The following is a 13,242-nucleotide window of genomic DNA, read 5'->3' as shown; positions in this document are numbered from 1 at the left end:
TTGTGCTGTGAAAACAATTCAAAATAGGCTCGACGGCCTTCACGTCCAAACCTGTCGATTAATATTTGGAAAGAGATGGTAACCGAGGAGTTCTGCATGAACTCGTACACTCAGCAAATCCTCCCTGTTCCCAGAGGAAAAAAGACAAAAAGCTCTCCAAAAACCCTCCATAAGCACCCCCAGAACAGCCCAACCCCACTGAAGCAACACGACCGAAATCTTCCTCATCACTATCTCTCCCAAGTCCTAGTCGTGGTCGAGAAAACGGCGCATCTGGAGTAGAAGGGATCTCACCAGGTTGAGAAGAATGATTTGATGGTGTCACTGATTGAGAAGTGGAATCGGTAATTCGACTTGTGGGATACTTTTCTGGGGATTTCGAGGAATCAGGAAAGGGTGGTGGAGACATGATTAATACTACTGGTTCTCGAAGCGAGAAGTGCTTTTGGGGTGGAGGATTTAGGGGGGGGGGTTCTTTTAGAGTTTGTGGGATATAATGTGAGTTCTTGGGAGATGGGTTGGATGTGGTTGGAGCATTGTTGTTGAGTGTTTGGGAGAGAGCAAAGACGAGGGAGGCGGGACTTTTTTGTAGGGTGTGTTTGCATGTGAAGTGATTTGAGGACTGTAATGAAAGAGCTGATTAAGTTGAATTGATTGGTTAATTTAAGTAGGATTGCAAAATGCATTTACGCGCTTCCAAATGGCTTCCAAGACCTGAATAAGAATGGTACTCAAGTCTAATTTGTTCGGAGGTTTGTTCCATGCGTTCTTTTGCTTGCTCTTCATACTTACTTCCGCTGAATGGTCCACCAGTGAGTGCATAGATTGACAGGACACTTTCTAATTTTCAATATTTTTAATAAATTCATTCTTCATTTGTTTGATATCAGAATTCACATTCTGATTATTCCATCTTTAATCAAGAATCGTAATGATTCCTAATATAAATGATTTAATATATCAAAAGATATTCACAAATTTATTTTGGCGCTATCCCATCAGTCCGTACACCCACTGGTGATCCAATTCTTTGTCCGCAACCATTGCATCAACGAGAAAGCAACAAAACGTTCTCCCCCTAGAATTTCTAAACACCATACCTCCTTTAAAATAGCATGATGAAACAAACACCAGCTCCAACGCAGAGTTCGATCTATTGATCAGCCGTAGTAGCTTAGCGACAGAAGGAGACTTCTCTTCCGACGTCTCGCGTATTAATGATTCCAAAGTATTGATGATCAGAGAATCTCGTTCTGTTGGTGTGCTCAATATCCAACTTGTACACGATCATGATTAATACCACCAAGACCATCACTTTGCCGCCCATTCTTCCTATCAACCAGTATTTACAATGGTCCTTCTTCACTCTCATGACTGTTTCGCAGCACTAAACATGGGCGCGAGCACGGAGAAGCAAACATCACAAAACCAAGCCTATACATTTCTATTTGTAGTTGGTCAAAATACGCTCGGGGGTTATGTCAAGTTGGTGGAATTATGTCATACTGGCGACTTGGTTGGTGAAGTGGTTGTGTTTTGTTTTGAGTTGTGTTTTTGGTGCTGTGGTTGATATTTCTGTTGTGTGTGTTGCTGTTTTTTGTCTCAGGCTGGGGAAAGTTAGGATGGTCTTTGATTTCTATCTTGGATCTCTTTCAAATGCATATCTGTAGACAAGTTAGCTGTTAAAAGACGAAGCTTTAACAAGAACTCCCTTTCGTTTACAATCCTATTTTATTTAATGTAATTTGCTATTGTTTATTCTGATGATGTTGGAAACCTATCCCAAAAAGTCAAAATACATAACAGGATGAGACGGGATCTCACTTCAAATCACATGGATGTCTAATAGGGAAATGATTCATCATTTGCTTTGCTCGGAACCGCCATATCTGCGTCTGATTAGACTTCTCAACCTTTCGCCTTTTCTAGATAACTAGCTTCTACATTCTCCCGTACTCATGAGAAAAGAACTCTCTGAACCTGTTGCTTGAACTCTTCGCCACCCCAAATCTTGGTGTACGTATATCTAAGAAACCCTATGTACGAGACGACCCAGTCTCTTCTCCTGATGAACTATTCAACTCTCATCGACGAGGGACACAGTAAGCTAGACGGGAATGGTATGAAAGATAGAGTTCATCGGGGCCGGGTTAGAACGTAGATCCCGCTACTGTATTTGGAATGTAGACATGGAGACTACCCGTTAGTTCAAAAGGCTTCACATGCCAGTCATGGCACTATATCGTTGCATTGGGTTAAGGGTGCACAGACTGGAGGGACACTAATAAAATTGAATTTAGAGATCTCTGTTAGTCACTGATTGGAGTGCTTTACGATCTCGTGTGATGGAACATTCCAGAACAGCTAATGAAATTTTACCGGTAAATCTTGATATCAATCAATTGGAGGTTCATGCATTAAGATATTTGGAAGGCGGGACATATCCAAGATGTCCATGCACCCACTGGCGTGTGTCGCTCTTCGTCCATGCAACTCGCACTGACGCAGTTGCGTTTTACCCCAAGAGATCAGATTAAGAATTTGACTTTTCTCCTGACAACAGTCATCGATACGACCTCACTTGATAGTACATGTATGTGCTTGACTATCTTGAAACTACCACAATCGCATTTAGATAGGAGACCTTCACACTAGAACCTTGAATTCCATTATGAAAAATTGGTTGATACTGATACATGCACTTGCTTGCATCGCTTAACATCTTTTGAAGACAAACCGCTACACTCATCTTCATCTTCCTCCTCACTGACAAAATACTACTTCCGTCAATATGTAGATCCATACGAAAAAACAAACTCATCAACTTATCTTCCCATCATCTCTTCCCCCATCTCAAAAACCCAAAGTCAAATCACCAACCAAAACCCTCGGAATAATGCCGTTATTTTTAAGTGCTGACATCCATCCCACTCTGCACCCCATCGAATGCACCCCCACACGTTTGCTCACTCCCCACGTGCTACGTGCATTATTCACGTCAAAAGCCAGCACGCACATAATCTAGCAATGTGGCGTAGCATAGCGTTTTAAACACAAATACACAATACGAGACCACTAAGAGCGGGAATTTCCGGCATCCAACCAACCCAATACCAACCAACGAACCAACGAACCACCAAGCCATCCAACTAACCATTTCCCATCTCGCAAATAACCAAAGAGAGAAAAAAAAAATCTCGAGTAAAATTTCCCTTCTCAATTTATCCCCCGAAACCCCCCAATAATTGTTAAACACCCCGTGAAGTGGGTATGCAAAGTGACAGGAACCAACTAACCGTGCTAACACCCCTCGCCTCACAGGGCTCCGAAATTCTAAAAAAGCCTAGGCCTTCTTTGTGGATCCATCGCATCGCTAGAGGGATGGATTTTCCTTCGGTTGATCCGGGGTTATGTTGATTAGCCAGAGAATCCCTGTCAGGAGGAATGATAACCCAGAGGCGAGCTCGGCGAGCAAGACGTCCAAGGTTTCGGAGATGAAGTGGATGATGTGGATGAGATGCGTGTATGGTGGACGGATCAACGATGATCGGAAAATCAATCTTAATTTTCGACGATCAATTGCTGGTTGTTGGTATGCGAATGTGAGAAGTGGAGTCTTTAATATATGTTGGGTGTCATTTCAAGAGGATGGGAATGTATGGGATTTTGATGGGATTTTGGGTTTCGACATGGATTTGTAGTACGACGATTAGATAGATAGATCAAAGTAAAATATATTAAAAAGTCAACAGCAATGTATGAGATCTTAAGATATCGGAAATGAATATAGATTGATATATATCGAAGAGGGGTAATCATGGTAGTCCAAAAGAATAATCACAAAAATAATCTATGTACAAATAGATGCTCCATCTAACCCCAAACCTTTCCAGCCGTGCAAAACAATGCCAAGTATTTCCGATTCCAAACGCCCAGCTATTGGGAAAAAAATCAAAAAATCCCTGTTCCCCATTTCAATCTCTATCTTAATCTCACAAAGACATGTTATCGTGCAAGATAGTAACCGCCTCGTTCCATCCCCTGCTAGCTGCGATATCGCTGACCGTTCTCCCCATCTCATCCTTTGCCTCTAAATTGACTCCCGCTTTTCCCGCCACCAGCTTCAAAATTTCGGCATCACCATTCTCAATCGCTTGCATAATAGCGTTCCAGCCTCGGTAGATTTTATTCGGATCTGCACCATGATCTAATAACAATTCAATCATGTCTGTCTCGCCTCCCTGGTAACGACGAAGTGCTTTGACGATAGGTAAATGCTCACCAGGAGCATTGATATCTGCACCTGCTTCATTGAGAAGGTATTTAACGATTTCAATGCGATCTTCGCGGATGGCTGTTGTGAGAGGCGAAAAGACTCCGCCGTTTTTGTCTTCAACTGATACACCAGCTGCAAGAAGTAACTTAACGGATTCTAATTGATTTGCATGAACTGCCATCTCCAAGACTCCTTTGTAAGCACGAGGTTCCGGCATCACAGATAGAATGCGTTTGAGAATTTGAGGACTGCGAACTGCCATACAAACAGGCCAGTCTTGACCTCGAACATTGACGTCTGCTCCACGTAATAAGAGGAGATCAATCATTTCGAGGCGTTCTTCGCGGATAGCGGTTGTGAGAGGTGACATTCCTTTCGCGGATTTGTCGTTGGGGTTGACACCTTGGTCGAGAAGCCAATTGAGTGCTTCCATGTTATTGCAACTTACTGCCATTTCGGCAATACCTTTGGGACTGTGAATGTCTGCTCCGGCACTTACCAAGGCGGGGAGAAAATGAATTCGGTTATGGGTAACACATTTCCAAGCCGGATATTCACTTGCCATGGTGTTAGGATCGGCTTTGTTGCTGAGGAGGAGCTGGAAGATATCTGGTCGGTCGTCTCGGATTGATGTACATAATGGAGTGTATACGCCATCTTTCTTGGCATTGGGATCAACGCCATGTGTAAGGAGAGTACGGACTGATTCAATGTTGTTAATACTGGTCGCCAATTCCATGATTCCTGGACATTTTTTGGGATCCGCTCCATGTGTAAGGAGATATTGGAGACAAGCGGTTTGGTAGGTTGCAGGCCAGAGCATGTGTTTCGGTCCTGGGAGATTGGGATCTGCCCCATTTTCTAATAATATAGAGACAATGTCTGCTCTTCCACATGTAATGGCTTCAAACAGAGCGGTCTTTCCCTCCTTACTTTTAGCATTGGGGTTTGCACCGTATTTGAGTAGTAATTCCATGAATTTTTTAGATGTCCTTTTGTTGATAGAAGCGATGAGAAGCGTATCGCCATTCGAGGTAGAGAGATTGGCGTCGCCATTATAAATCAAGAAGAGATGTGAAAAGCCGACCATGTTCTGCATAACTGATACAACAAGAGGTGATTCCATATCGATACCAGCAACAAGATTAGGATCAGCTCCGTACTTCAGAAGTGTGGTAGCTCCAGCCAGGAAGGATTTGTCAACAGATGCTCTTAGAGGTGTAATTCCATCTCTATCATGTTCGTTTGGGTTGGCGCCAAAAGTAAGTAGTAATCGTACACTCTCCGCATCATGAGCTAGAATTGCCTCTTTAAGGGCATTGACTTCTGACCCTGTGTTTGCTGATACACCACCATCCAATAACTTCTCTACGGCTTTGTGGTTTTTGTCGCGAATAGCAGAGATCAAAGCAGCCTTCATAGGTCCAGTATTTGAGCCCGCACTACCTCGAGGACTCCAACGAGGCATGTTGTCGGGATCTGCCTTGAGTCGGATTGCCTCGGAATGGTTTATTATCAATCCATCGACATCCTTGATGAGACTGCCAGATTCAATAGTCTCGGTATGCGATCGGGCATCATCAAGGTGATGGTTCATATGATGATTATCAAAGGAGTTGATTAAGTCTGTATAGGATCTCTCGCCGGAATCATGCGAACTGATGGTTTGTGGACTCATGGGAGTATGAACACTATTCGTATTATATCGTTGAAGGTTTGAGCCCAGAAGTAGGGAAGCATCTCTAGCAGATGCTCTATCTCCAGCAGATGCTCTATCTACCAAAGGCTCAGGGTGCTGACTGGAAGATGTTCTACCGGGCCATCCGTTGGTGGGTAGTGGGGGAAGAGGGAAATTTGGAAGGGGCATTTGTGGTGCTTGGACGTTGTAATGGCTACTAGCATCGCCGTTTCCTAGTCCAAGAGGCGACGGCATGATTGGCGTAGAACTTGAGCTGTCTGAAGTCTTGCTGGGTTTGCGTCCAGCCTTTTCGTCCATTCTATTGAGCGCCGCAGCTAAGCCAAGGTAGCCAATACCCAACTCCTTTTCAATTTTGTCACTTCCCAAACTCCATTGGAAAACCAATGCGCTCATCCTCAAATCATCCCTTGTTTTACTCAATGTGCCGGCCATTTTTCTGATATCATTAGGAGTGTTACTGAAGATTTTCCCCCAACCTCGCTTGAAACTTCCCACATTTTCATGTTGAAGAAATTTAGCAAGCAACTGGTAGAACACTTGGAAATTTGCTTGGGTAGCTCGAAATTTGTGATCGAGCTCTGTTATCATTTCGATAGGGAAGTTTTGTACATGATGATTGCATTCTTCGAGTCCAGCTTCGATTGAAAAAAGGATGTGACAAGTGTCGAGAAAGTCATGGGCGAGGGCTTCGAAACCTTGAGGTAGCTCTTTCACCGTTGTAAGGTATTCCAAGACCCTAACTGAAATGCGATCGCTGAGAGCGGTTGTCTTCAGGCAAAGCTGCATACATTGTGCTTGAGCCTTGGAGAACTTTCCTGAATTTGGCGTTGGTGGTGCCATGATTTGTTTTTGCTGCGGGGGTGGCGCAAGATTTCTAGGTATTGTTTTTTCGGGAAGAGTTCTTTCAGCCAATGTTCTTTCGGGAAAAATGCTATAAGTGTTGTGATTGGTACTTGGACTATTGGGTGATAATGGTAAGCCCAATTCTCCTTTGGATAGAAGTTGAAAGGAGTCCTTGGAGCTTAATGAGAGAGCTTCAGCGAATGAGTATTCAGCGGCCTCGGCTCTTTGCCTGGACACTGCAGCGGCCTGTGTACTCATACTGATTTGGGAGAACTGAAAAAGAAAGTAAATGACCAATCTGTATTCAGAGAAAAAGCAATAGAAGGTGGAGAACGGGAGACTTTTATGATTATCATTTCGTAGAATTACAGTCCCCGGACTGTTGGGATTTTCGCCCTCAGACCTCTCACAGTACAGGAGATATTTGAATTTGATTCGCCAACAATTGACGAGCTCGATCCATTTCCAGTTATCGCCATTAAAATCTTTATCTCTGATTTACCTACAAACGCAAACTCTAATATAAGCCCAAGCTATTGAGTGAAAATAATCATGGAAGTACCAGTGATGGACTCGCCGAAGGGTTGGATTCGTATTGTCATAGGCTATCTTTACCCAGATCTCTCTTAGTGTTAATCTTATGTCTGGGTTTAGATCAAAGTCTAGCCCACTAGGGATAGAGTGGAGTTCATCGCACGAGCTGAAATACGCGAAGTGGGTAATCAGCGCAAGGATAAAACCGAGATGCAAGGAAGGGCACAGAAAAGGACACCATGAAAAGCTCAGGGTCCAATGTTCACTTAAAGTGCCTGTTGGGGAACGGTTGGCTGGTTCGTTTTCAAAAGATGGAGATCTAACAACAATTGGTTGATGGCTTGATAAAAATGATTCGCAATTTCAAGTATCATGGTACATATGTACCGTCCCGCCACTGCTTCATTTCGATTGTGATGGAGCTACAGCCGTTCAGTCAGATCCAAATCATAGTTTCCTTGAATTTCCAAAATCCAATCATGAAGTCCATCAAATTACTCAAATATCGGTTCAATGGAAAACAGCGATCAAGCATCAAATCCATTAACTCAATTAGTCACCGCCCGGTCCAACCATGTGTGAAATCTTGTAAGTCTGTGTGTCTGCGTATAGTCGGCGAGTGTCAAATTTCTTCCTGGAACGACCGTAGTGGGATTGTAATGAGGAGGACTAGTACCAAATAGATAACAAAGAAGCTGAAATTAAATAAAAAAGGTCGGAATTATGATTAGCTCAGTCCCTAATGTAATCGCCGATGTTCGTGGAAAAAAATTGCAAAATGCGCTAAGTAGTGCTCGCGTTCGATGATTCATTTTCCATTTCAGCAAGTTTTCCCGATGCCTTTTGCAAACACTGCCATCTCACCCCGCTGAAGCCAACAATACTATTGAATGCCTTATCCCTTCCCCTCATATTCTCGAGTAGTACAACCACATGCCCATTTTGTCTCGCACTGTGCATGTCGCCACCAGCTTCCCCGCGAAACTTCAGCTCTAGTTTATCCTTTCCAATAGTCATTTTCGCTAGTGAAGCTAACAGCAAATCTTTCGTCTGTTGTTTCGACATTTCGATTAACTCACTGTATGGTTTATTGAACGATTTGCAGGGCAAAATGTTGGAAACTAAAGCTTCAAAACGAATGGTTTTGGCAGAAATTATGAGATGTCCTGGAACATGATGCAAAGTGCAACGAAATGACAGAAGATCTTTAGATTCTTTATGCATGGTGCCCAAACCGAGAGCTTGAAAATGCATCGTCTCGGCTTTGGGGCTATTTGCATCGTCGCCCACTGGTCCCACCATTACCTCCGGACTTCCGAATCGGTCAGTTGAATTCTCTAATGCGTGTAGGTTGATTTCTTTTAAGGCAGAAGATCCACGTTCCTGAAGATATTGGAGAGACCATTCTGGGTATGTGGGAATATCCCAAAGAGCCCACTTGAGCGGCGAAACCAGCAGGCGATATCGGGGGTATAAAGAGCTGATAGGCCAGCAGCCAAAAAATATAAGACCGGCTACAAACCAGAATACCTTCATGGTGAACTGCATTGAAGCACATGCACTAAGTAGAAACACGGCCGAAAAAAGGAAAAGAGAGTGAAATGTGTTCTGCGGGCGGCGAAAGTGAATAAAACTGTCGTAGACCTCAAGTAAGTTGGCCAAATCTGCAATTTGTAACTGTAGATATGGGCCGAGTTTTTCCAAAAGAGGGCCTAGCCAGTCTTTGTTTCCATGCTGGTCCATGAGCTCTCCGGCCTTCAAAGCTGTAGTTCCTCGATCAATATTTCTTGAGAATTCATCCCGCAACGCGGACACCGATGAAGGGTAATAGTAGTTCTTTGCAGTCGCGTAGACAATATACGCATACTGAACACAAAAAGGTTAGAGAAGATACTTTGTATCCGAAACTTACTTACCAAGAATGACATGATATATGATGTATACCAAAGCAATAGATATGATATCAACCATTTAGATGTTCGCCATTGGTCCTCCCATCTGTAAATCTTCCTGATATCTACTGCGAATTCCTGCAATGGAGCACTAACTATAATCAGTCTTTCTACGTGTCTGCGGAAAGTGTCGATATCGAAGGGAAGCTCTTCAAAATCATCGATGTATTGCGCGGCGAAAGGGCGTGAGCCATGAAGAAGTTTCTATTGACCACTTAGAATGAGGTTGATAATTTCAAAACTGTGCGGACTCACATATCCAATCCATTTTTCCCATTTGAATTCTGTGAACCCATGATCATCCTTCCTTTCAAAATGCTGTATGGGCGGGAGTGGTGGAGGAATATTATCAACAGCTCGAACACGGTGAACATGTCTGGCGGTAACCCAAGCAACACGCATTTCCTCTCGAGTTCGCTGGATCTTGTCAACCCTCTTTTCGAAGTAGTATATATTATTTATATGGTCCTCAATCGCATCCTCATCGTCGCCAGCATGTTGAGCGTCCTTGGCTTGCTGTAAATCGTCGTGAGCTTCAAGGAAATCAAAGTTTGCTTGATTTGAGAGATATGGTCGACTTTTGGCCAATTTCCCCGCAGTTTGTCTTGTGGCTTTCGATTTGATTGACGCGATAGGGTGAGCTATAGCGTCTGCAGTCCCCTGCAAGATGTTTTTTGTTCTTTCTACTCGCGATCCATTTCCCAATCTGGAGGTATTTAGTACCTTGTCTGCGTCGAAAGCTGGGTTCTGATTGATCTCCTCCACTACAGCGTCGAAAAATTCGTCCTCTTCACTATCTTCGGATGTGAAATTGCTACCGTCAATCCTCAACAGGCGTTTGGCTTTTGCCTTTGCTTTCGATCGTATGCCATCGGCTTCAATGTGAAGTGATGAACCACTCAGGATTTGGGAGACCAGAGGTTCCCCATTACGCATCATAATCTTTCGATTGGTTTCGTCGCAGTAATTACCTGGCTAGGTAAAGGATATTGTTTGACTCTGATCATTCTCGGGCTCGAAAGATATTTATCGACCTTATCAAAGGTTCCACCGATGGTGATGATACCGGTATCTGAATGTAAACACAGGGTATTTTCCAATAAGCCAAGAAAGGCAATGGCCTCTATATTACTGCGAGGCTGAACGGGGCTGTATTGCCTCTGATGACGATGCCGTTGGTCGACTTTGCGGCTGCACGAGGAAAGTTTGGCTGTGGCTGAAGCTACCCCACCAGCATTCTGTGGCTCAAGATATCAGGCTCAGCCTTGCCTCAACCTCTCTTTCCTTCGAGCCTCTAATCTATTCTCAAGATCGACCTCCAATATTACCTCAGAATTGGACTTGTACTTTATGAAGTCACTATGTCCCCTTTCCAGGCGTGTTTGCAACACGAAGAGTTCATTATGTCGCACTCCCAAACGATCTCTCCTGACGCTGGCGATTGAGACTTCGTGCGATGATACAAGCGTTTCCATTGTAGAGAAGCATGAAAATAATTCTGCCACCTTACACTTCAATTCTAAGGTTACATCGGACAACAGATCATTTGGAGGAGTGTGGCCTATCGCAGCACATGAGTCTCATCAGAAGAACTTAGCACAATTGGTGAAAGAAGCTATCAGGACTCTACCTCGACAAGACTCCACGGGTGCATCATTTGAGAACACTATAGCCGTCGCATCACATCATGGACCTAAGTCATACAAAAAGCCAGATTTCATAACCGTGACCCGAGGCCCAGGGATGCGAGCGAATCTCATCACTGGTATTGATACTGCGAAAGGTTTGGCTGTGGCATGGCAAATCCCTCTATTAGGTGTGAACCATATGCAGGCGCATGCTCTAACGCCACGAATGGTTTCCGCCCTTGAAGCGGGAAACAAAACTGGAAACGAAAAGTATGAGAATGATCCTTCATATCCATTCCTCTCTTTGTTGGTGTCTGGTGGACACACCATGCTTGTCCATTCTCGTCAACTTTGCGACCACGAAATCTTGGCAACAACCTCGGATCTTGCGGTTGGAGACATGGTTGACAAGACAGCACGAGATATTTTACCAGCTTCTGTAATTGAATCTGCATCGGATGTCATGTATGGACGTGTTATGGAAGAATTCGCATTTCCTACTCCCAATTCCACATATGATTACGAGCCCTCTCAAAAGAGTATTGCACAGATTCCAAGGCCAACAAAGTATGAATGGACATTAACACCACCCTACATGAGTACTGGTCATCGTCCATTAAAATCTTACAATTCAGAATTCTCGTTTTCTGGTGTCGGAAGCCAAATCAAGCGCATTATGAACCGTAATCCAGAAATGGATGTTGTAGAAAGGAGATTACTTGCTCAAGAGACTATGAGAATCGCATTTGAACACCTTGCTTCTAGAGTGATTTTAAATCTTGAGCGCCCAGATTTGAAGGAAACAAAAACCCTCGTTGTCTCAGGAGGTGTTGCTGCAAATCAGTATCTGAAGCATATATTGAGGTCATTACTAGATGTTTGGGGGCATAAGAATATGAGGTTATTGTTTCCACCTCCAAAATTCTGTACAGATAATGCAGCTATGATTGGGTGGACAGGTATCGAAATGTGGGAAGCTGGCTGGAGGAGCGATTTGGATATACTGGCGGCTAGAAAATGGCCAATCGACCCCAGAACCGAGGGTGGGATACTTGGTTTAGATGGCTGGAAGAATGAAATTATTTAGGTTGGCTTTCAAAGTCTCTTCCTATGGCTGCTCAATCATATGACGATGCTACTTCCCGAGTATCGACATGAACGGACTTGCGCCGAGATTGCAGCCCGATATCTTCTCAGTTTCTCCCTGGTGTTCCCTTGGTCTTCTTCTCCTTACCGAATTTTGACTTTCTATCAAGCCCCAGAACCTTCCTGATCGATGTAATAGTATCTAGAACACTCCCCCCTTCACTCTCCCTTTACGTGCCATCCATCACAAACCAAGCTGGCTGAGCGATATTTGTGTGGCCTTCTACTTTGCAAACTAATTTTGGAAGATACTCAACGGTAGGTAGCTTAATTCACAAAGTATAAATCAACGGTCCTGTTTGATGTGTCAAAGCAAACTCAACCCTCCGTTGAGCGAAGAGTTTACCAGGTCCCATGATGAAAGTGGATACAGAATTTAGTAGAATGGAGATGTAGTTTGCATAACACCAGCTCAAGTTCCAGTTTGCTTTCTATTGTCATTGATAGCTCTTTTGTGCAATTCTTACTCGATTTAGAGTGTAGAACGATTGATTGTTGAAAAACAGAAAGTTAGTGGACCTAGTCTGTTTGTTGCTAGAAGAGAAATTTTGTTACTGAAGATTTTGTTTGGGTTTGATGTCCTCTATCAAACACAAATTGAAAGTCCTAATAAGGAGATAAAATTGTAAAACAATCGGTCTGACATCATTTTGAACACTTCTTGAACTAACAAATACCAAATGGAGCATTTTCTTCATGAAGTAGTCATAGATTTGTCCTGATTTTCATTGTTGTCTATGGAGCCAAAACATGGGCAAGTCGCCTTGCTGCAGTCTTTTGTTTCTTTTGTTATGATTGTTTGTCTTTTGCCATTAGCATCCATTTTGGAACTCGAAGTATATGGATTGACTCAGGGCAAGCTATTGGAGAAACATTATAATATCTCTACAGAGTTTGTGCAAGTGATGATTTCTATGAGTAACAATGAACTTGTGTGACTAGGACTGGCTATATATCTGGATCACTTTACTCAGTAGTTCTTCCTTCTTGTCAATATCAGGCAATATATTCTTAATTATTCTTTCTGCATATATAAAATTTATACACCTAATTCATATTTTATCAAACTAGACGGGTACTAGCAATCGTAGTCGGCTCTTTAAGCGGCCGACTACTTCTGCTCCCTTGAAGAAACTGATGCTAGTGTTTTGAAAAGTCATCTAA

General features: G+C 43.3%; 3 protein-coding genes across 3 annotated transcripts; 1 reads left to right on the top strand and 2 right to left on the bottom strand.

Annotated features, from left to right (window-relative positions):
* Positions 1-3,992: 3,992 nt before the first annotated feature.
* EAE98_012286 (uncharacterized protein) lies at positions 3,993-7,076 on the bottom strand (the record flags this gene model as incomplete). The annotated part of the gene is made up of 1 exon (XM_038959911.1): positions 3,993-7,076. One exon carries the CDS (start codon positions 7,074-7,076, stop codon positions 3,993-3,995), a length of 3,084 nt encoding a protein of 1,027 aa, XP_038803752.1.
* Positions 7,077-8,135: 1,059 nt separating this feature from the next.
* Positions 8,136-10,240, bottom strand: EAE98_012285 (uncharacterized protein; the record flags this gene model as incomplete). The annotated part of the gene is made up of 3 exons (XM_038959910.1): positions 8,136-9,218; positions 9,269-9,508; positions 9,560-10,240. The coding sequence occupies 3 exons, from the start codon at positions 10,238-10,240 to the stop codon at positions 8,136-8,138; spliced, it is 2,004 nt and encodes a 667-aa protein (XP_038803751.1).
* A 414-nt stretch (positions 10,241-10,654) lies between these two features.
* EAE98_012284 (uncharacterized protein) lies at positions 10,655-12,019 on the top strand (the record flags this gene model as incomplete). The annotated part of the gene is made up of 1 exon (XM_038959909.1): positions 10,655-12,019. One exon carries the CDS (start codon positions 10,655-10,657, stop codon positions 12,017-12,019), a length of 1,365 nt encoding a protein of 454 aa, XP_038803750.1.
* Between the last annotated feature and the right edge of the window lie 1,223 nt (positions 12,020-13,242).

The sequence above is a fragment of the Botrytis deweyae genome, assembly GCF_014898535.1.
Source record: "Botrytis deweyae strain B1 chromosome Unknown BDEW_062, whole genome shotgun sequence".
NCBI classification, from domain to species: domain Eukaryota; kingdom Fungi; phylum Ascomycota; class Leotiomycetes; order Helotiales; family Sclerotiniaceae; genus Botrytis; species Botrytis deweyae.
Note: the sequence above shows the minus strand (reverse complement) of the source record. Positions and strands in the feature narration are given on the sequence as shown.